This window comes from Talpa europaea, assembly GCF_964194135.1.
Source record: "Talpa europaea genome assembly, chromosome: 3".
NCBI lineage: Eukaryota > Metazoa > Chordata > Mammalia > Eulipotyphla > Talpidae > Talpa > Talpa europaea.
The window spans coordinates 25,342,044-25,367,194 of NC_140069.1; the positions used below are offsets into that span (position 1 = coordinate 25,342,044).

At 33.6% G+C, this 25,151-nt stretch overlaps 1 protein-coding gene across 28 annotated transcripts in view; it reads right to left on the minus strand.

The window, feature by feature from the left end:
* RIMS2 (regulating synaptic membrane exocytosis 2) overlaps nucleotides 1-25,151 on the minus strand; it is a gene marked incomplete at its 5' end in the record, with an annotated part of 441,015 nt that overhangs the window by 218,848 nt on the left and 197,016 nt on the right. For 16 of the 28 annotated variants that reach the window (XM_084229230.1, XM_084229225.1, XM_084229248.1 and 13 more), the window contains 6 exons: nucleotides 2,348-2,394; nucleotides 4,027-4,150; nucleotides 4,878-4,977; nucleotides 7,655-7,774; nucleotides 9,574-9,641; nucleotides 22,804-23,720. In XM_084229230.1, the coding sequence (XP_084085356.1) occupies nucleotides 2,348-2,394; nucleotides 4,027-4,150; nucleotides 4,878-4,977; nucleotides 7,655-7,774; nucleotides 9,574-9,641; nucleotides 22,804-23,720 (1,376 nt within the window). Of the gene's footprint in view, nucleotides 1-2,347; nucleotides 2,395-4,026; nucleotides 4,151-4,877; nucleotides 4,978-7,654; nucleotides 7,775-9,248; nucleotides 9,458-9,573; nucleotides 9,642-22,803; nucleotides 23,721-25,151 lie in introns of all 28 variants that reach the window. The other 12 variants (XM_084229226.1, XM_084229247.1, XM_084229223.1 and 9 more) reach the window with 1 other exon arrangement.

The following is a 25,151-nucleotide window of genomic DNA, read 5'->3' on the forward strand; positions in this document are numbered from 1 at the left end:
GAAGATGATTTTGCCACTTACTGAAAGTGTGGATTGAACTGAGAAAGATGGAAAACAGTTAAGAACAGGTGAAATCTAATCTAATCTAGCAAAAGTAGTGAAAATGGAATAGAAAGAAAGAATTCATGGAATAACAGAAAAAAAGAGTATGAGGACTCACAAAGTAATTAGATATGTTAGATAAAGGGAAGACAGGGGAAACATTAAGGTTTCAAGTGTTGTAACCAGATATGAGGTTAAAAAAAGTTCCATGTGTCTGCTGTGTCTCTGAACAGGACAGCACTAATATTCACTGGGACAAAATATTGCAGAAGTACTATATTTAAAGGAATGCATGGAGAAGTTAAGTTTGAACACAGTGGCCTTGCAATGTCTCTGAGAAAGCTAAGAAGAGATGTAAAGCAGGTGGATGGATATATGAATTGGGCCAAATGTCAAGTAGACATTAGTGCTGGAAATTAAACATAAAATATCTGCCTATGTGGATATACAAGTGGATAAAAATCACCACATCTTACACAGAGTATAGTGTAAAATGAAGGGGAAATTGCAAGTCTTGAAATCAAAAGTACCTTTTAACAGTATTCAGAAATGAAAAAAGTGAAGATTTTATAATTAGAGATAAGTTCCATTTTTTACATATTATTAAGCTTCAAGCAGCAGAAATAGGAAGCAAAGCATATTTTGTAAACATTCAAGGATGAAGGGACAGTGATAGATAATTTTGATTCCTTTGATTTATTCCATGGACACAAGGATGGTTCAACACCCGAAACTCAATCATGGTAATTTACCAATTCAGTGACAGTAAAGTAAAAATTATATGAACCTATCAACGGATACACAGAAAGCCTTTAATAAAATTCAGCATCCATTTATGAGAAAAACTCCCAGAACTAGGGATAGGTGAAACAAACAACAACATAATAAAGACCACATATGACAAACCCACAGCTCACATCATACTCAACAGTAAATGACTGAAAGTTTTTCTAATAGGATCTGGTACAAGATAAAGATTTATACTTCCATCAGTACTATTGAACATAGTATTGGAAGTACTAGCTAGAGCAATTAGGCAAGAGAAAGATATAAAAGGAACCCATATTGGGAAAGAAGACATAAAACAATAACTATTTGCAGATGACATAATATGCACAGAAAACCCAGAAGACTCCATAAAAATCCATTTGAAATGATAAATCAGTAAAGTCAAGCGATAGGTTACAAAATCAGATTACAAAAATCAGTGGCATTTCTATATACAAATAAGAAACTAGAGGAGAAAGAAATCGAGAATACAATCCCACAGATAATCACATCAAAAAAAATTAAATTCCTTAAAAAAGGAGGTGAAGAATCTATACAATGAAAACTGTAAGACACTGCCAAAGAAATAGAAGACGCAAAAAAAGCAGAAATTAGAAAATAATCACTGGACATAGAAAGAATTAACATTCTTAAAATAGCCATTTTAGCCAAAGCAATATACACATTCAATGCTATCCCTCTATGAAAGTTTTAATGGCATTCTTTAAAGTAGAATAAAAATTACTGAAATTTGTATCGCACCATAAAACATCATGAATAGCCAAAGCAATCTGACAAAAAAAAGAATGGTATCAGGTTTCAAATTATACTATGAAGCTATAGTAATCAAAACAGCATGATACTGGGACAAAAAGATACCTGGACCTGTGGAATAGAACTGAGAGCCCAGATAGAAACCCACACAATGACAAAGGAGTCAAGCGTATACTCTGGAGAGAGGAAAGTCTCTTCAATGAATGTTATTGGGAAAACTGGACAGCCACATGCAAAAGAATGAAACTAGATCACCATCTCACACTTTATACAAAAACTAAAACAAAATAGATTAAAGACACGGATATATGATCCAAAATCATAAATTATATTGAAGAAAATATAGGTAAAAATCTGTAGAATTGAGGAAACTAATGGGAGAAAGGGCAACGGGAGGGTAAAGCGGGGAGGGGGCCCAATTGAACTATGGTGGAAGACTAAGGATGCCGTGGTGGTGAGTGTGGTGTGTTGGCATGCATCTGAGGAAGTGTGATTCTATACATCTAAATCATAGATGGTGTTGTAAATCAACATTATCCCAATAATTAAAAAATAAATAATAAAATACGTATTTTTAAGTCTTAAAATATTAATGAATTTTTATACTTCCCACAACATGAATACTAATTTTTCGACCTCAATATGATTAAATAGCTGAAAACATCAATATGATAATCCTTACTTTGTATCAATAAATATTTCATTTGATCCTTGATAAATGACATTATTGATAATATTTTCTTCTAGAATAAATGAAACTTACTGGACTCCAATTGTGCATGTGTGCTATCAGGTATTCTAGGTATATCTCTGAAAGGATAGAAAGAGAAAACAAGATATTGTCTCAACAATTTAATGCAATTTGTTTTGATCACGTAATCAACCTTTATTATAAAAGAATAGTATAAAATGAACAAAATTGTATGATAGCAGTATTACATGAGCTTAAAAGCTATAATACATTATTACTAATAAAAACATTCTGGGCTAGCTCCAATTTTAAGGAATTAGAATTTATTTGCAATATAGCAAATTTGTAAAAACATATACTTTAGTGCTCTAGGTGCATCACTACACAACCCTTTCTAAAAAATTTCTGTATTCATCAAGATAAATTTTACAGACACATGTTACTTCTATTTATCTCTACTTTTACCTGTTGTACTTCTAAAACAACATTGAAATGCAACTAAAATATCACCACAACAAAAATGGAAAAAATCAGATTGTAATTAAATTTTTCAATGTAATAATGTGATTGTAAAAACATAAAATGCTTCTTATGGGCCTTAACAAAATTTCCTTGTTATTGCATTTATACCAAAAATATATATATATTTTTGTTTGAGATTTCCCAGGAGGGGGTTACTGGCTAAGATCATTCAAAAAAGTATATAAAACCATGTGCAAGATATTAAACAAAAATATTATTAGCAGTTCCTTTAATACCAACAAATATATTTGATTAATATACTAAGTTGATATGCAATGGTTCTACAATATTACAAAACAAAAAGACAAAGTGGAAAATAAATGTAATTTTATATGCCAGATTTATTACATTGAAGGAATATTTCAATGAAACTAAGTTAACAACGTAAAGTAATTTTGCCTCGCAGAAAAAGAAATCAACATAATATAGCTTGATATAGTTCCATCTTTTTTTATAGCCTAATCATTTCCTAAATAAGTAAAAAATAAATGTTAGGATTCTACAACAAATAAGATTTTTTTTAAGAATACAGCATATCATTTTATTAATAACTAAAAGTGAAACAATAAATGGACAAGTGAATTTTCCTAAAAACAAAAACATTAACACTATATACAGAAAATGGAGAGTTCTGGAAATGCTTCAAATAAGAATTTCTACAGCCTCCATTCTAGAGTTCTCTCAGAGGCCCCCAAAATTATTAATTTAATCTTTAGGTATCAATTTACAAAATCCAAAGAGTACTTTATATTTGTTTATTTTGTTTCCTTAAAGATATTGTGCTCTTCCTTAAATTGTTCCCTCTGTCTGGTAATAGTATGGATGTAGACATTTTTCCTACACTGAAATGTTCATTTTGAAGAAAATATGTAAAATTTGTAGACTGTAACTGATCCTCATGTTTTCAATGTAGAGGAATATAGTTCCTGTATCCTCTTTTAAAAGTAACTGCTAACTGTAGTTCGCTTCTAACTCCTTTAGCTATCTACAAAGCTACTAAGCTAATATAACAACTAAATATTTTGCCTTTTATAATTAACTGTATATTCTAGTATGATCAGGTAAAGAGATGTCATGATTTTTAGTGAAGTGCTTTTAGTAAATAAATGAAAAAGGGCATTGTCCTCAAAATAACATTTTTATAATGCTATCATATATTTTTATTTGCACATTACAAGCTGTCTAGTAGCAATACACTTTATAAACATATAATTACTCAACTAACTCACCCGATAGGTCTTGAAACAACAAGCTCCACTTGTGGCTCAGGTTTAGATTCCAGAATGATGTTATATACTTCCTCAAATGTGGCTCCTTGCAATAGCCTTCCATTCCATTCTAACACCTCATCACCTAGACAATTTGTCAGTAATGATAATCTTAGAAAAACTAATTCTATAAAACGCACTTGAAATAAAAGCAGTCTTAAGCTGCAATGAACTCCAAAGAATAAAACCACCATTATGGAAATATGACTAGCATAGTTAGCATATATAATCCAAAGGACAAGGATGAGAGGGTAAAAAATTACATAAAAGTCATCTCCATAATTTCTTAATAGAAATTCTAATTCTGCAGAATATCAAGATCAGTTACCTCTTTGAAGATTTTATCACTGTATTCCAGGTTTCTTAATATATATATGTAGCCGAGCACCTTACCTAAACTACCCTAAAAAACTTAAAACATAGCACCTTATCATAACCTCTCTATAGTACACAAGGATCTCTCTAGTAGTATCCATTATCAAAGAGACAAAGAATGATAGAGTGACAAGGAGATAAAAAGAAAATATTTATCCACAAAGTTTTGTTTCCTAAACTATATTGGAGTATTTTCAAAGGGAAAATGGCTTATGGGAAACAAAATAGGTTAAAACTGGATACAGAATAGGAGTATCTTTTCATTTAATGTGACTCAAGAAACAGTAGTAAAACTTTCCATTAATAAATAAGGATTTATAGTTACATTAAAGGAAATATTTGTTACTTATCATATCACTTTTAAATGAGGATAATTTTCTCCCAGCTATTCAAGTTGAACAGTTTAAAATGTGAAATAATCAAAGTTAGAAACCCACCTGGTCTAAGATGTCCTACAGTATCAGCTAAACTTCCCTTTTTAACTTTGGTAATAAATGCACAGAGCCGACCTGATTCAGTCATCTTTCCTCCTACAACCTGTTTAAAAGAGGAAAGTATTAAAACAGGAATGTTGTCAATTGAACATAGATGAAGACTCAAGGAAAAAAAAGACTACAGTTTTCCAACTTTTAAAACTATGATATACTAAAAGTAACTTTTCAAATAATATAGTATTGTTACTAGCAAGTGAGTCCCTGTCCCAAGAGTGGTCCTCTTTTTTCATATTCCATGTTTGGCAATTTAATAGTTTTTTTAAAAAAATGTTACATACTTTCAAAAACACGTGGAATTTGTCTTCATTACAGAATTTTTATTTTTGTCATTTCTAGAAACATGAATATAGTACTATGTAATTATATAAACAATTCTAGTTATAGATTTCAAGCATCATAATAACAAGATATTTGCTACTTTCATCATAATTGTGATACCCTTCCAAAATTTCATCAGGTAATTTTTTTTTTAAGATTTATTTATTTATTTATACAAGCACATGGTACAGTCAGAAGCGCAGGAGGGTGAGAGAATTCACCAGAGCCAGAGCGGGGAGCAGAGCAGGCAGAAGGACCGAAGTACACTGCTGAGGGGAGCAGCGGGCAGCAGGAGAGGTCTGGGCGCCATGTGGGACCCTCCTCCGGTGGCCGGGGAGCAGCCGGGGATCGAACCGGCGCTACAGAGACTGCGGTCAGCTTCACAACTCAGCGCTCATCCGCTGTGCCACCGGGGAGGTCCAGGTAATCATCTTTTGAGTACACTAATAATGTACATCATAGTGAGGAGTCTTTAATAAGAAAATTACCTCATCAGAACTAATATAAACTTTATTGTATCCCAATTTTTCTAATTTTATGTTTCTATTAATATATATCTTTTAGGAATAAAGTATTAATGACAATGCATTAGAGTCATATGTGTACATAAAAGACTAATCTCTTACAAAATTAGTGCTTTGACTCTGACCAACTCCCTTTTAATCAATATACCAATTTTCAGCAAGTTAGATAAATAATAGTAACAGATTCCATTGACTGAAATAGTGTTTTTCTTTTTACTTTAAATGAAAAATGAATTTAAAAATCCTGGATTTATCCTATTTCATGTATTCATTCCCAAACTACAATAAATTACACTCAATTACAGTACAGTTAATATTACCTAATTATTTCTGTGTTTGATTCTGAAAATTAAATGTACAGATATCATGAACTGACATCCTAAAATAATAAAAAAAATGTTCTTGGCCTGATAAAATTTAATGATAATAATTAATTACACAGATTACATAAATATTATTGTTGATATTTTATGGAGTGCTAGGCACTGTACTAAATGTTTGTATATTGCTTTATTTTTTTCAAAGATTTATTTATTTATTTGTTTGTTTGTTTGTTTGTTTATTTATTTATTTATTTGCACAAGCACTGGGTACAGTCAGAAGTGCGGGAGGGTGAGAGAATTCACCAGAGCCAGAGCAGAGAGCAGAACAGGCAGAAGGACCTAAGCACACTGCTGAGGGGAACAGCGGGCGGCAAGAGAGGTCTGCGTGCCATGTGGGACCCTCGAACTGGCACTGCAGAGGCTGCGGGCAGCTTCGCAACCCAGCACTCAACCGCTGCGCCACCAGGGAGGTCCTGTATATTGCTTTATTTAATCTTATTAAAATAATGCAATGAATATTACTATCTCCATTTTACAGAGGAGTTTGAGGCAAAGAGTTTAATTGCCCAATGTCCTCTAGCTAGTAATTGTTGTAGTTAGAATTCAAGCCAAGACTTCCTAAATTCTATACCACCTTACTCTAAGGTAGATCTGCATTTAAATGACACTTTCATCATTATCCTTGGTCAAGTTAAGCCACTTTCTAAGCTTACTTCTCTTCTGATGTAAGTAATAAATAAGATGATGTAAAATGCTCAGGTGAGGTCACCCGCAAGTCAGCCACTCACTAAATGTTAGTTGCCCCATTCCATCTACAACCCACATTTTCTAATATATATCACTTTCTGTATTCTACAGGACAACTTCTGTAGCAATGGATTAACTCTAAAACATTCACTCTTCTATCTTCCAGTATATAAATTGCTATATAGATGCACAAAAACAAAGAGAATTCTTGGTGTACTTACCAAATAGTTGTCCAGTATCTTACAATAAAACATAAATGAATTTACATTAAATCTCCTAACATCAGTATTGTTGCATTTCCAGACTGTAAATACTATCTTCTCAATTTCTCATAAACACAAGTACACACACATATTTTGCTAAATCAATCAAAATTGATTGATATTCCTTGTAATATTTGTTACATTTTAAACTTGACATTTAGTAATTAAAACTATCATTTTAATAGAATATAAGCACAAATATAGATTTAAGAACAAACTATAGGGATAAAATATGTTTGAACATTGTATTTAGGATTCAAGTTTATACATACAAGGTGCTATGTTCCAAAGGTATACATATAAATATTAAGTATTATATATAGGTTAGAAGTATTTTATATATATATAAGTACTATTTATTATAATGGCAACAATTTAAATAACACCTGAAAAAATTAGATTACCAGAGAAAATATTTTTGAATTCTTGAAAATAGGAAAAAAGCACTAAACTGATACACGTAGTAAGAATTAATTTATTCCTTGCTTTTCTGATGAATCTGTAAAGGAATACGGAGTAAAAATTTTATATATCTCACTACATACCTTCAAGCCAAGCATTGCTCCTGAATCTCGAGGTACACTTCCATCTTTTAAACGTTTATTTAATAAAATACGACCAATTAAACGATCTCCATCTTTGGATGGCTGCCATGTCACAGGATGCTGATATATTGCATCAACAAACAAAAAAATTAGTATTTCTTTATGACAAATCACCACTTGTTCAATGTGTCTAAACTTAAGATTTCCAAAGTGTTATGATTACACAAACCAGTTTGCATTCCAAAATACTGATCAAAAAGTCTTACTATACTACATTATGATTATAACTTCAACTTCATCATCTCAAATTTTTTCAAAATCCAAATCCCTCAAATTCTGACAGTACTCTGATATATTGAAGTTCCATGAAATCTGAGAAAACTTGAAGACATATGAAAACTCTAATTTATCCACATACTGAAGACTAATTAAAAATCAAAGGCAGAAAAAATAGATTGAAATTCTATGCAGCTGAACTCATTTAAAAATATAAATTTAATCTTCAACCCCTTGTAAGACTTTCAAAGACAGTACAAGTACAAATTTAAAGGTCAAATTATATTAAAACATAAAATTCAAACTGTGATAGGGGCTTTCTTGAGATGGGTTTGTAGATTAAACTTAGAGAAAATACACAAGCCCCAAATAACTTTTCAGTAGAATTGCATGGGAGAAATAGATCTAATTCAAAAGTGAGGTAGATGACATTTCTCACTTTTTTGGAAGTTCATTGATTATTTCAGGTCTTTGATATATTTAGTAAATTAATTTTACTAGACATTTCAATGGCATCCATTGTTAAATAACCTTGAAATGTGAGGAGTTTGTTCTTTTTCAGGGCAGAACCAAGTCCTTTAAAAATCATGACACCATTCCATTGTGAAATATATGTCTAAGAAAGTAAATGATTTGTGTAATCACTTTCACAGTTATCTAAGAGTAACATGCACATCTTCATGCAAAATTTAGCAGGCAAAAGACAAGTTCCAGTCAATAATCACATCTATATGTTAAAGATTTCAAAAGTTTCACTATACTAAAAGCAAAAATAATAAATACCAAAGCAGATGGTAATGGCTCTAATACTAATCAATACTACATTAAAATGCTATGACAATAAAACAAAAGAGCAAAATGACAGTGAAAGGGAAAAAAGAAAAACAACTTTTCTGTGCAAATAGACCCAATTATCTCCCTTTGCCTGGGATTCAAACTATTAATAATTTAATTTTCATCCCAAGGAAAATATATGCAAGCATTCAAATAAGCCAATCCAGAAATTCTTTATATTTGTGATTTATAATAACATTACAAAGTTCTCTCATGCGACCATAAACAAAACATTCCTTTGTTCCTAATTTTTATTTTCATTTACTTATTTTTTGGTATGCCGTCATACAACAAAAACAGCAAAGCAAGCAAGAAGTATTTTGGTTTGTTTGTTTTGGTTTTGTTTTTCTTTTCTGCACCTTAAGAAATGCTACATTGACCCTTAAAGTGCCCTGTCCTTCATTATGTTCTGTTTCAATGAGTGACAGAGAGCAAACGAAGACCGAATGAGCAGATTAAAAGGCAGGCTCCACAATCTCAGTACCTTATCACTATGGCTATGCTCCTCGTTAAGGGTTGTGCTACTACAGGTATCTACCCCAGAGTCCTTAATCTGAGGCTCAGACCATTCCAAATCCTCTTCCAAAGAGTGGCCACCAAAGTACATCATTTTCTTTTGTCTCTCAGACCTGGCGTTAGAGTCCGACAAAACTGCCTGCTCACTAGTTTTTCTTTTTCCCTTTTGACTGTCCCCTACAGGTGTGGGATAAAAAAAAAAAAGATACAAAAAGAAAACATGCAAAGGTGTAAATAAAAAGGAAAAGTGAAATGATAACGGAAATTAAATAGTAAGGCTCCACATGTCTCACCAAAGACATTGGGGAGGCCTCACTGCTATGCCAAGACGTATGGTCCAACCAGTTGTAATCCATGTCTCCTGTGAGAGTCAGACAGACAAGAGTGCAGTAAAGGAGACGGCGAAAGAAAGGACGGACAAAGACATTACGAACATGTTAAACTGTGTGGTCCTGTCTGTTTCAAGAACTTTGTAGCACTCACTATACATACCAAGGGGAAGCTAAGATTCCAAATGGGTAAAATTTATAGAATGCAGAATACAAAAGTTCATGTAACTCTAGACAGACCCCACAGAACAAAAGTCCTGCAAGAAGAGAAAAAGCTAATAATCAACAGGAATAGAAATGAAAATTATATACTCTGAAAAAGAAAAAGGCTATCAGCTATGTCTATTTTTTTCATGCTGGCCTACAGACATAAGCTTGTTCCCCAAAGATTAAAAAGCATTGAAAAAAGGAAAACAGCAGTTTGCCAATAACCACTATAACAAAAAGCCAAGTAATTAAATGTCTGATGTTTAATCTGATGATCTTCATAATGCTAAATCCTCCTAAAAGTGGGAGGCAGGGAAGAGGGAGAAAAAGGGTCTTTAAAAAAAGAATTGGTTACACAAAAAATTAACTTTATATGAAAATGACCAAACAGATTCATTCAATTTCTATTAGTAAAACTAAAATAAACTTGACTCAAATATCATTAATTAACATTACTTTGAAATAATCTGTTAACTTTTTTCAGAAATTACATTCTCATGAAAAGTAAATTTCCTTTTAAAATGATTTTGTCAGACAACTTATGTCACTGGCAAGTAGGAAAGAACATTCATTTCCCAAGCTTAAGTGTTCCTTATGTGCCTTACATTTGCAAAAGAATTTCATTTATAGGGCCTCCATGGTGGTGCAAAGGATTAAGACACAAACTATGAAGTAATTCGCAGCCACTGCAGCATAAGTTCGATCCCAGGCCAGGGAGCAACTCACATGGCACAGCAGACCTCTCCTGTCTCACCCGCTGCTCCCCTCAGCAGTGTGTTTTGGTCAATCTGCCTGTTCTGTTCCCCTCTGCCTCTGGCGAATCCTCTTACCCCTGCACCTTTGGCCTGTACCCCAGTTCTTGTATGCATAAATAAATATATCTTTTTAAAAAAAGAATTTAGTTTATGTAAATATATCTTTTAAACCTTATTTTATTTTCATTTATTTAAAATATTTACTAAACACCTTCTGTTGCTATGCATTATTCATAAGGTGTATAACGAGACATACATCAGTGTCATATAGGAGAAAAGTACAATAAGGTCTAATTTACATTTGGGGGTCAGCAAACATCTCTGAAGTTCTAATGTTTAAGAACGGAATTTGTGACTTACAGGACAAGTAAGAAGGCAGTTGGAAAAATACAGGAAAGAGCATTCCAGTAAGAATGTGGTATTGTCAAAGAAATGATGAAACACCAATGTGTCTGAACCAAACAGAATAAAGGAGAATATCAGTACTAAATGAGACTGGCAAGGCAGCACAAACCAGCTTAGAGAGGCCTTTCTAGGACTAGTTAAGATTATGCATTGAAGGCTTTTAAGAAAGATAGAGACATGAACCGAATTATATTTTTATAAGAAGAAACTAAGTACTAAGTAGAGAATGGGTTGGAAGACACTACGGGGCTTTGCAATAATCCATCGACAAGTAAGTACGGCTTAAATCAAAGGTGATGGCAATTGATACGGTAAGGAAAGAGGAAACTAAGAGATGTTCTGAGGTAGAAATAAGAGTCGAGAAAGATTGAAAAGTCAAGGACACCTCCCAAGTTTCTAGCATTAACAAGTGAATGCAAGGAAAGACCATATATGAGATGGAGAAGACTCAAGGATCACTTTTCACTGGGGAAGGAGGCGGAGGGCATAACTCTATTTCACAGAATTTCAGATGTCACTGATTGTAAGATTCATAGATACTAAAACGGCAAAATATGCATCCTAAAGTTTATCAAATATGGTGACTGATTTTGGATGTATTGTTCCAAATACCTGTTATTCAAGAGCTCATATCAGAAATAAACTGGGTAAGCCATAATAAAGCTTTTTAAAAGGAAAGTCTCAGCTGAAGAAAAAAATTGGGAGTTATTAGCATACAGACAGTAGTAAACGGATCATATAGGAACATAGGGTAAAGTAGGCTATGTAGAAGGTCCAGACTGAATTCTAACATTTAAAGTTTGATTTCTGTGTGTGTGTTGGGGGGAAGAGAGAGAGAGGGGAGGAAAAGAATAAAAAAGAGCAACTGTAAAAATTCATGCAGAGAATAAAAAGGAAGGATGGAGATGGGATGTCTCCAAACCAAATAAAACAAAGTTGAGTAAACAGGAGGATAAATCAACCACACAGTATGATTTCTACACATAAGGTAAGATGAGGAACTGAAGAATGTGCATTTGATTTGGCAACACAAAGATCAGGAAGGGTATTAGAAAAGGTACTTTAGAAAAAATGATTAAATTTGAAATGCGAGTGAAGTAACGAAAGAGTTAAGGGAGATGAAAGCAGAAAAATTGTGTGTAGATAAATGGTTCACAAAATGAAGCCTCAAATAGCATAATCAACATCACCTGAGAACTGTTAGAAATGTAAATTCTTGCACACCATCCTAAGCTAATGAGAAATTCTGCAAATGAGGCCTAGCAGATTTTGTTTTAACAAGCCTCCCGAGTTATCATGATCTTCATTAATGTTTGAGAACCACTGGAGACTATTCTCTTAAGAAGTTTATTTGTGAAGAATGATGAAGTTGTGTTAACACAGTCAAAATTCAATTTGTAAGGGCAAAAGTTCAGTTCTTTAATTTGTGAACTAGAGAAAAGCGTCCAAATCTTGTTCGTGAAACAAATAGGAATTATAATTTTATGTCTACCCAAAAACTGAGAGTATTTTTAATCTTAGAAAACCTATACCCTGCCAAAATACACTATTGTTCACAACAGAGCTTTGGTAAATCTTTGAATTAGACTGAATATAGTATGGAGTTGGTAAATGAAAATTCTTGGCTAGCTTATGTGAAGGTACGAGAATTCAGATCACAATGTCTCCTCTCCCCTGTGCCAGAAACCAATTAAAAAAAAGCAAAGTTGTTATATGTGGAAAATTATGCTTATTATTGAATAGATTATAACAAGATCTAAGCTTCATGTCATTATAGTCCTCGAAAAGAGGAGAAAAAAGATGGGGCTGAAAAAGTATTTTAAGAAATAATGAATGAAAAGTCCCCAAGTTTACAAAATATGTGACCTCCTCACTCAGGAAATGACATAAGTCCCCAAAGAAGAAAAAGACAAAGAAATCTGGGCCTCCCCAGTGGTGCAGGTGGTTGAGCGCTGCGCTGTGAAACTGTCCACAGCCTCTGCAGCACCGATTCGATCCCAGCTGGCAACCAGCGCGGGTCCCACATGGTGTAGCAGACCTCCCTGTCTCGCCCTCTGCTCCCTTCAGCAGTGTATTTCAGTCCTTCTACCTGTTCTGTTCCCTGCTCTGTCTCTGGTGAATCCTCTCACCCTCCCACACATCTGGCCTGTACCCCGGTTCTTGTATAAATAAATAAATCTTTTTTTTTAAAAGAAAGAAAGAAATCTATGCAAAAACATATATCATAATCAAACTGAAAAAAAAGACACCCTTGAAAGCAGGAAGAAACAACACATTACCTAACCCAGTGAATCAGAAACTGAAGCAAGTGACAAAATAATTTATCTGTTAGTGAAATAAAATAAATGTTAACCTGATTTCTACATATAGTTACTGTATTTTTTTAGGAATAAATGAGAAAGACATTTTCAGACAAAAGAAAACTAAAAGAATTTGTCACCAACAAAGCAAGCCTAAAGGAATGGCTAGAAATTCAGAAAACAAAAAGAAGGTTCGTACAACTGCTAAGATGGAATAAAGACCAGGATAAGCAGACACATGGGTAAATGCAATAGACTTTACTTATTCTCTTAAGTTTTCTAAATAATGTTTATGTTTGAGGCAAACAATATACATGTCTGATGTCGTTTTCAATACATATAGAAGAAATACTTAAGACAATTACATTACAATGAAGATGCTTAAAGGAGGTAGGGTTTCCACATTCTCCTCTAGTTAGTAAAATATAACAGCAGTGGGATGTGACAAATTGTGCAAATGTGATATATTACATAGATCAACACTGAAATATCTTTGCAAGGAAATACAGTCAAAAACACTATGAATGATTTGAAATGCAATTCTAAAAATATGTTTAACTCATACAAAGACAATTAAAATATAAGATATGAAAAACGGGACAAAAAGAAAACAAAAGAAAATGGCAAAAGAGAAAAATGAAGATACAACCTTCATGAATATGAAAAGAAATCCTTAACAAAATATTAGCAAATAGAATTCAGTAATATAAAAAAGAATTATACATTCCAAGCAAACAGGGTTTATTGCTAGAATGGAAGGCTGGTTGAATACTGAAAATCAGTATAACCTCTCATATTCACAGGTTAAAGGGGGATGGTGGGTTCATATGATCTTATTCATTGATGCAGATAAAACACTCAGAATAACAAATTACACCTGAAAGAACAGAGAACTTGCTCAGATAAAAAAAAAAAAACCCAACCAAAAATCTACAATTAAAATTGTATTTTATGATAAAAGGCTAAGTGCTTTATATAAATAAAAGAATGACAAACCATGGTCTTTTCATACCATGGAAGACTACCCAGTAATGAAAAAAAAAAAACTACTATTGATATGTAACATAGATGAACCTCAAGAGCATTATATGGAATGAGGGGAAAAAATCACAAAAAGTCACATGTCATATCAAATGAATATCATGATTTCATTCATATAAGATACTCAATATGACAAAATTATAAAGATGGAAAACAAAGGTTAACAGAGGTTAGATATGAGGAGGAAGGACGAAGGTGTTAACTACAGAGACAGCATAAGGATGATTTTTGTGGTGATATATTTAGTTCTGTACCTTTATGGAAGCAATGGTTATATGAATCTATATATGAAAATATGTCACAAAACTAACAAACAGCTCCAATGTGTATTACCTAGTTTTGATGTCATACTATAGTTATACAAGATGGAAGCTCTGGGGGCAATTAGTTGAAGGGCACATAGGATCACTCTGTATGCTCTCTGCAACTTCCTGCAAAATCTGTAGTCATTTCAGAATTAAAGATGATGTGTTTCTCTCTTCATAGGCAGTGACCACCTCATCACTGGAAGTGCTCAAAAAAGGGCTAGAGTTCCATTTGTCAGCATGATAACAGAGAGCAGATCAGTGCTTCAGCTAGGAAGTTACATTAAAAGAACACTAAATGTTATTTAACTCTGATATCCAATGATTCATGTTTAAACATGAAATCTAGTTTAATGTCACTAAAAGATTCATGTCTTAGGTGACAATCTTCTCCTATTCTTACCCCTACTAAAATATAAACTACCTTAATAGTGTATTGTGTGTTTGATACAAAGAAAAAAAGCTTAGATAGGCTGTTTATAAACTTTTCTACAGTCATTCAATAAATACAAGAGGTTAACTATTTTGACGGCATTATTTTTCATTACTTTGGGTTAATAAAGGTTTTCCAAATAAATCACACACTATACAAAGGCATTTTTCAACATCCTCATTTTTAACTTACCATGTTTATAATGTCACAATATGTTGTGATAGAGTTTTATAGCTGGGGTCACAAAACCAAGGTTAAAATATTGGCTTCACTCTATTAATTTTATGATTTGGGCAAGTTAAATAATACATTAAGCCCCATTTACTCATCTATATAAAAAGAGATTAATTGTGATATCTCACAGATTGTTGGGAGGTTTAAATAAGACAATGGTCATGAAAGTTCTTGATAAACTGCAGTCATCTTGATGTTAATGGTATCATCTTCATCATTATGAAAATAATCATAACTTTCATTTTAAATGGACAGGGAAAGTCATCTATAATCCATTTTATTTTTTCTTCTCTTTTCTCTTCTTGGTATTTTACCTTCCTCTTAATTGGTCGTGCTATACATGTTGGCATTTCCCAGCAGAGAACACTGGCTCAGCAAAATGTCAATAGGTTTCAGTGATATTCTACTCAAATCAGTTTGGAAAACTCTGAATTCAATGTAATAAAATAGATTCCTTGAGTGTAGGACTATTCATATAGTAATGACAATATGCTTCTTTACAAGAGTAATATAGCATACATATTTGGAAAACTATCCCTTCTCACAGAAGTGTTCTAGGAACTATATTTTTAGATATAATGCTGAAATCTTCACAGAGGCTCATTTTTGTCCATAAGAGAGCCATTAAAGCTTATGATAAGGTTCAGGTCTTTTGCCCTCTGAAGAAAATGTGAGTATTAAAGGAGGCTCAAAGCCCTAGTTTAAAAGTTACATATAAAGAGTATTATCTAAAGCAATGGTTTTCCAGTGGTGTTCCAGGGAGTTGCTTCAGAAACAACTGGTCTGTGTTTGGAGAAGCGAATTTAAGGAGGTGCTCCATTATCCTCACCTCATGGTATTCCTGCCTTCATGCAGGACCTGTTGACTTGCTCTTCATCAAGGTGGTGAGACAGCAAGGTGACTGCATGGCACTGCCCTGATATCACTAGTAGGAGTTTGTCTAGGGAACCAACTTGTTCTAGGGACTCCGTGCTTGATTGATGAATTAAGCACCATGATGAGAAGCCCATGTAGGAAGGAACAGCAGGCAGTTTTTAAGAACTGTGCCTATAGTCTAGGAATGTCAGGCTGCAACCCATTATTAAGGAAATGAATTCTGCCAACAATCTCATTAAATTTGGAGTAGGATTTTTCCCAGTCAAATCTCCAGGCAAGAATACAGCCCAGAAAACACCCTGATGATTGCTTTTGTTTTTTGTTTTTTGTTTTTAAATAGAGGCATGTTTTATTTATTTATTTGTTTGTTTGTTTGTTTGTTTGTTTATACATGCACTGGGTACAGTCAGAAGCGCGGGAGGGTGAGAGAATTCACCAGAGGCAGAGTGGGGAGCAGAGCAGGCAGAAGGACCGAAGTACACTGCTGAGGGGAGCAGCGGGCAGCAGGAGAGGTCTGCGCGCCATGTGGGACCCTCCTCTGGTGGCTGGGGAGCAGCCGGGGATCAAACCTGCGTCGCAGAGGCCGCGGGCAGCTTCGCAACCCAGCGCTCAACCGCTGCGCCACCGGGGAGGCCCTGATGATTGCTTTTGTAAGCAGAGTACATACAGTTAAGTCATGCCCAGACTCCCTCACAAACAAATATAAGATAGTAAATATGTATTGTTTCAAGTCATTAAGTTTGTAACAATTTGCTCCTATGTATTGTCAACTCTGAAAACAAAAGATTTTAAAGATAGGACAAAGCCATAAAAGTCAGTAAATCAAAAGGCCACATATGTTTAGACCAAGTCTTAAGCGCCAAAATAAAACCCGTTAGCTAAAAAACAACAGCATTTGAATTAGGGTGAGAAAACCACTATCCATAAAAAGCTTTAACTTTTTTAAATATCACTCATTTGATAGTACCAATGTTTTGTTTTGTTTTGTTTCCATTTTTCTTTCCCTTCTTCCTATTTGTATCTATTCAATCTATTCACCAAATTGCCCCACCTTCCTACCTCCACACATCCTCTCCCAAGAATAAGTAAAAGTAAGCAGTGTGCTGTCCCACTTTTGAGAACCTAATAATTAAATCAAACATTTCATAATGTAAACTTAAAAGACTGTTATTCACATGTATTTTTGCTTTTAGCAGTCCAGTCTCTTAATATTTTTACTTACAGAGAAACAAAGAGACTTGGAACAACCAAGTAAGGTCAGGTTAGGACTGACTTTCCACAAGTGATCTTGGTGCTTAAAAAAGATCAAACTGGTAATCTTTTGTGCAGCTTGGCAAATGGCTGACATGACTATGTCATTAATGTGAAAAAAAAGTTTTTATAATAATGTTAAGATTAAATATATGAAATAAAAAAGTACAGTGTATATAATAAATCAATTTGCCACTGAACATTATTTCTAGACCTTTCTTCAGGTCCAGGAGATGGGAGGCAGGAACCATTAACATCAAGTGAGTTGAAAAAATTTAATATAATGGAAGTAGATTTAAAATATATATTTTTTAATATTGGATGGTCTCACATAGGGGGGAAGAGGGAAACTGAACAAAGGATCAGGAAAAAGACAAAACTTGTAGGCATACCATAAATCTGAGGCATAGAGCAGAAGAGGGGGAAAAGAGAGGTGTCAAAACAGGGGAAGGAAGAGCATAAGGGACTATGGTGATGGTCACAGGTGCATGGTGGTGGGAGAATTATGCAGACTACACATGAGGGGAGAAATCAAATATTGTACAAAAACAAACAACGGTGTAAGAAACTAAAAAAAAAAAATTAAATGCTTTTTAAAATGTGTATATATATATACACACACACACACACACACATATACTATACATTGTGAGTCTATAAACACACAACTGAAAAAATGTTGTACAGATCAGTTTTACTCGGTGCTTTATGCTGGTATTTTCCTATCTATCCTATTTCACTCTCTCTTTTTTAATGCTTGCTCTAATTCTCTCAATTGGTTCTGAAAGTGAAGAGGGAAGAGTGAGTGGAGGGGTCATGGATATTCAGGGGGAAGTGAAGCAGGAACTTTTCTTACAGGGATATCTGGCAATGTCTGGGGATATTTTGGGTTGTTACTACTGCCTTATTACTAGCATCTAGCGGGTAGCGGCCAAGGATGCTGCTAAACACCTTACAACACACAAGATGTTTTCACAAAACAATTATACAACCTCAGTGATGCTGAGTTTGAGAAACCTGCCAAGTTTATTTAATAAGGAAACCATAGATGTAACTGGAACATCAATGGTACTTTAAAAATTATGAAAGAGGGCCTCCCCGGAGGCGCACCGGTTGAGCACTGGGTTGTGAGGCTGCCCGCAGCCTCTGCACCACCAGTTCGATCCCCGGCCACCGGGTGAGGGTCCCACATGGCGCGCAGACCTCTCCTGCCACCCACTGCTCCCCTTAGCAGTGTATTTCATCAGTCTGCCTGCTCTGTTCTGCTCTCCACTCTGGCTCTGGTGAATTCTCTCACCCTCCCGTGCTTCTGACTGTACCCAGTGCTTGTATAAATAAAATAAAATCTTTTAAAAAAAAGTTTAAAAAAAATTATGAAAGACATTTTAAACTTCAAGAGTGATGTCCAACATTAAATTCAGAGATACTATGACACCAGCAATCTAAGACATCTCTTGCCATATAATCCAAAGACAAAAAAAAAAAATCAGTTTGCAATTTTCTAATCAAACACAAAAATGGATAAATGATCAAAATACTGTTATGAAAAGTCAACTATTTTATACGGCGTTAAAAGATGAGTGTTATATAATATACAAATCACGTGAAATCAGTGGATATGACCAATGCTATCCTCCTCTGAAGTCCTATAATTACCTAGTGCAATGGGCTTATATTGTTAGTTATTTTATTCTCTCAGTTTCTTGAGGGTAAAAGAAAGTGTCTTACTTGTCTCTATATTATCCACTAGATCCCATTCAACACCTTGCATAATAGGTACTAAAAAAGCATTTGGCAAAAAAAAAAAGGGAATAAATTGGTATGCAGTATTTATTGAGACACTGAATTACATCTCAAAATAATATCTCAACAAATTAAAAAGTATTATTAATCTTATCCTGGAAACACAAATCTAGTTCAACATGAAGTAGATCCTGGAACAGTAAAACTGGCACAAATGACTATAATACTTGTGACCATAATTATATTTTCATTCAAAACTCTGGAAAAGATAGCTTCTAGAAATCTTGGCTATCCTTGACTATCAAAACATTAAGTAATCTAAAAATGTCTAGAATACTTATTAGTTTACAAATATATGTCTAATTATAACCTTACAATTACCAATGAAAACATTATTATAGTTATAGATAAGGAAATATACAAAGTGATTAAAAAATAGGGCAAAATCATGTAGTTAGTAACTGACAGAGTCAGGATTAAGCACCTCTGACTCTAAAACTCATGTTCTTTCCATAAAACCTCCCTGTTACAGTTACAGAATTAATGACCCAGTCACTCATATATTGTAATTATCATTTGATGTAATTTAATGCCGAGTACAGTGTAGATGGAGGCATCAACTACAAATTGGGTGAAATTCTGTGTATTTGAAATAATGAGATCTAGCCAAAGTCACAAATGAATGAAAAAATAGCAAAATTACAAAAAGCATCAATAAAACTGAAGATTAAAAATAAATCCACTAATTAAAATTTCTTTCTTAAAAAACAGAGACACTAATAGTATGGAAGAGAATAAAAAATTTTTATAGGCTTAACTGTAAAGTTTACTATGTGATTGTCAATAGAATTTTACTATTTAAGGAGCAGGAAAGAACCTACTATGTAGTTGTAGCTATAATAAGACACATGTGAGACTGGAAAGAATCTTTCTCCAATCACAGTGAATGCTGTTGCCTACGTGGGGTTGGTTAACACTTTAAATTAGATTACTTGAAATTTTGCTTTGTCTGTTTTTGAAATGTTGTAACAAGAATGAAGAGGGATAGACGGTGAGAAAATCATCTGACTTATAAAATACATTCTTGGAAGTTCCTTAGCCTAGGATAATAAAACAAAGAGACAAGTATCTTGTAAAAGTTGCCAAATACTTATTAGAATGAAGTCGCCACATAAAAATATAAGGAAAAATGCCACTAAAAAATTTCTGTAATTATTTTAAAGAATTTTCAAATACTACGTTATTACCAAGAGTGGCTATAAATCACAATGTTGAAAATCTTTAAAGTAACTCATACCCTAATCAGATCAGCATTTTTGCACAAATAATCAAAAATTGTAAAGATCTGAGACATGTCATTTCCTTCCATATCTGATACATGTTTTAATTTTGCCAAAGAGTATTACACAAGATTTTAAGTCAAGTCACACATAGCTTTTTATTTCTGAGGGTTTTTTTGAGTGAACACTGGTTTACAACATTGTCTTATGATTTATATTATGTATATTTATAGGATCACACCCTTTAAGTATATGTTCTAGCAACTACTTATGTGTGATTTTTATGAGTGTATACTTCAAACTCCTGAAATAAAGTATAAGCCCTTAGAAGGATACCATATATAAAAATATTGTGAAATTTTTCAAGACTTTCATGGTTTGGCTTGGTGTTTTCTATTTTTATGTGGCAAAACTAGGCATTATTTAGCTAAGAATAGGAGAACTACATAGCAGAATCTGTAACAAACCTCTAATACAACAAAATGATCTTTTTTCTTTCTTTTATTATTATGATACACTCAAGCAAATGTGGAAAATAACCAAACTAAAGTTTATTAATAACTTAAAGAAGCACTGCAGTTTCTGGAAAATAAAGTTTCTATATATTCTGTAATTTAAAATAAGTTTCTCTTTATCTATCTTTACATTTTAATATAATTTTTTTTTAGTATTTTATAATTTAAATGTAACTACTATGACTCTCTAACTTGACTTTTTTTCACTGCATATGCATTTTACTGAGTCTATTTGGTTTACAGTGCTTTTTTACTTTTTATCACTTATTTGTTTTAGTATGCCCTTTTGGCATAAAGATTATTTTAAATCGAAAGCGACTGAGAAGTAAACATAAGAAAAAAATCTGTCCTCCTGTTATTTGCCTAAAAACATATAAAATGATTCTATATCAGCTTCATATCTGGCTGCCTTCCTGAATCCTTTCACTGATTTTACTGGTTCTATAATAAGAAGTGGATTACTCATGAAATGTATCAGAAATTTATGCATGGAGAGAGGGGTTGATACACAAGATTCATGTTAAATACTCATCTATCTGATATATTTGGTCATATAACAAAATAAATTACAAAAAGATTAAAAAGTTAAAGGTTAAAAGACATAATAATAAAAACATGAACAAGCAAACAGTTCAAAATTTAACTGGCCTGGGATGAATAAAGAGTTTCTAAGAATAAAAGTAATAGGGTAAAAAAATTACCAAAGATGATTTAGTTATCTTCAATTCAGTATTTCCAAATGACCAAAGAAAATTAATGGATAAACATCAAAACAGGAACTACATTGGGAATAGATGATGTTAAACAGATAAAATCTTAATCATATAAAAAGCTCTTCTAAATCAGTAAGAGAAAAACTAAAGCCCAAGAGAAAGATGGGCAGAAGAAATACAAATGAATGGACAGAGAATAAAGCAAACATCAATAAACACAGAAAACATTTAACTGCACAAATTCGAAAGACAAAAGGATAGCATTTTTTGGTGATCTCTGCAGCTGGCAAAGATTCAGTGCTTCAAGACTGAAAGTTCTAATAGGAATACAGGATGTTATATCCTTTCTGGAAAGCAAGTTGGTAATCTGAATTAAAAGCTTAAAAGAATCAAAGCATGAATTTATACTTGTTAATACTCAAAGATGTGGGGAAAATATCTATATATATATAAATAACAATTACAATATTGTTTATACTAGTAATTGGAAGCAACTGCAATGCCCCCTAAAATAGTTTGTGACACTTCCTTATGATAGAATATTAGAGCAGTCATTTTAAAGCATACGTCTAAAGAATGCCTAATGGTTTGGAAAAAGATTAATGATTTGATATTAATTGAAAAAAATTAGAACACAAAAGTATATAGTATGATACCAATTTTATAAATATGTAAAATATACATGTGCAGGGAAAGGGGGAGGAAACACAACAATTGTTAAGAATAGGTGTATTTGGCAGAAAGGATTATGTATAGCTTATATTTCCCTCTTTACACTATGAGCAATTTTTCAAATGTCCTATAGAATAAGACTATTATTTCTTTTAAATGAAAACACGCAAAAATGTGATTTTAACAACCATCACTAATAAGTACTTGAAAAAATGTCATCAACAATGGAAGAAAAATTTTAGAAACAAAGTCAAAAGCAATTTTTAAAAAATAAATATTGTCTTCTACATGGACACATCTTCCACTCTTTATAACTTGACATTTTCTTCACATAACTAACATCATTAAGACTTTTTTAAAAAATGTGGTACTATCTATTAGATGTTTAATAGAAATGTAACCTTAGAAGAAAACTCATATTTAACGAATTACAGGGAGATGTGCGGTCAGGACAGAAGGCTTACCTTTTTCACTTACACTCTCACTTTCAATCTCAACATCATCACAGCTTGTATATTCAGGTGTGGAAGCTAATTCCTCCTCTGAGCTGCTCAATGAAACCTGGCGCATTTTGCCTCCTTTCTTTGATTTATGAGGCCTCGGGGGTGGAGGTCTCACCGACTCTGACTGGTCTGAGCTTAAAGAATCATTCCTTAGCATCGTTTCCATTTTTTCCCGTTTTGTTTTCCTTACGGCAGAACTAGGATCTAAGTGGTGTTGTTTCCTAAGTGAGTCAGTGCGTCTCATGTCTGCTCTATCAATGGGTATTGGACTCCTCCGCGGGGTGGGAGGACTATGGTTTGTGGTCCTTTGTGGATAAGAACTTGGTCCCTGAGTTCGTTCCATTGAATACGATCTCTGATTTTCCATGGCAGCTCTACGTTCAGATACAGATCTTTGCCTTGATGGCCTTTCCATCCTTAATATAGAAATCCTGGAATCTTCCAGTTCGGCATTTGCCAAAGAAACATCACTATGCCTTCTCTCGTGCCTTGCTCGGGACACTTCAGCATGAATACGCATTTGTTCTTCGTAGGGCTGTGGCTTTACTGGATAACGGGCCAAATTTGGATCACTTCTATAGCGAGCCTGGTATTCCTCTTCTCTCCTTTGTCTTTCATACTCATCTCTGAGCTCCACATCCTCATCATCTTCAATATATTCTTTGGAATGCCTATAACTTCTCCTGCTGGAGTCCCTATAATTTATATGATCAGACTCTTCATAAAACTGAGGTTCACGTTGAGATCTCCTGTCAGCATAATCTGATGGAGATCTGGGCATGGCGCTATCCGAAGTAGCATACTGTGAATATTCCTCTCTTTCTTCCCTTTGGTCGTAACTTCTATTCTGATCTCTGGACACTGAGGGACTTCTTTTCCTATGTAACCAAAGAAAAAGAATGATGAGAAGAGCAACATTTAAGCGAGTTTACACTTTACTGACTCACTGACAGGTTGAATGATAAATTCAAAATTTTTTGCTTTTTTTTTAAATTTTACTTTACAGTCATGTCATTTACAAAAATGTTACTAATATCCATTTTATTCAGTTAAAATAGGAAGTTAAAGTGGTACTTTTGAGGTAGTTATTAAATGCCTGACACCTATATATGGAATATACTTACACCTTGAAATTACATAAGCAACATCATAGTCTGCTGCTGAAAAAATAGCCTTCATTCTTTGCTTGGCCCAATACACTATCGCTTGACTGTTATTCAAGAGCTTAGCAAACTTCTACCTTATGTTCTCTCAATTCCTGGCACCCTGAATGAAAGTTATTGTAAAAGGAAGAATGATGTGAAATATATATAAAATAAAATATAAAAAAAATTGTAAAGGATAGGATAAACCAAGGAGAGGAAAAAAAAACATAAAGAAGCTAAACTGATGACTCTGTTTTCATTCATTATCTATCTAAATCACTCCTAGCATTGGTGCATTTAGGGATCTGTTTTATGATATTGCCAATCTTTCTTTACTACTCTAATTTGAGCTAAACAATTTATATTAATACCAGCAGGTGATTTATTCATCACAAAAATCTAGGAAGTCACAAAGGATTCTATTTTTAATCCCTCTTAACTAAGATTAAGGCCAGCTCAGTGACACTTCCCTGACTTCACATCAGACCCTTCATATTTCCTAACAATCTATGAGGAAGAGACTACACATTAAGTTCACAACCTGGGTGGACCTTGCAATCACACACAATATTCTCTTGATAACAAAGTATTCGCGCCACGCTATTCTGTGGCATGAATTCAGATAATGTCAACCACTACTCATGAGAAGTAAAGGGACTGGAACCCTGAAGATGACAAAAAGGTTGAGAATGACTACTATGGGATTCTACCAGAACACATGGACAGGAGACAATGAAAGAGTAGGGTCAGGGGAAATTAAAGATGACCAACGTAATTGAGTTGGGAATTTCTTAGTATTTTTCTGATGCAAGAGCACAGCAAAGATCCATGTGGAATGACTAGACCTAGCATCACTCCCACTTTCTTCTGGTTTCCCTTGTGTCATGAAACTTCTTTCCCCTCATATCTGGAATATAGTTTGCCAATATATCAACTAGAGTTCATTAATGAAACTAAAAGTTGCTGTAGGTTTTCCATATAGATCAGGTTATAATATAGGAATCTGAATCTACAATACTCTTAAAGGAATAAAGACTAGAGAAGTTAATGCTGGGGATCTTAGCCTGAAGAAACAAAGACCACGGTTCTCAGAATGGTCGTTATGAAGCTGCTGTCAATCTCCAGGGTCTTTAGGAATTTGCCACCAATTACATCTCAGAGGCT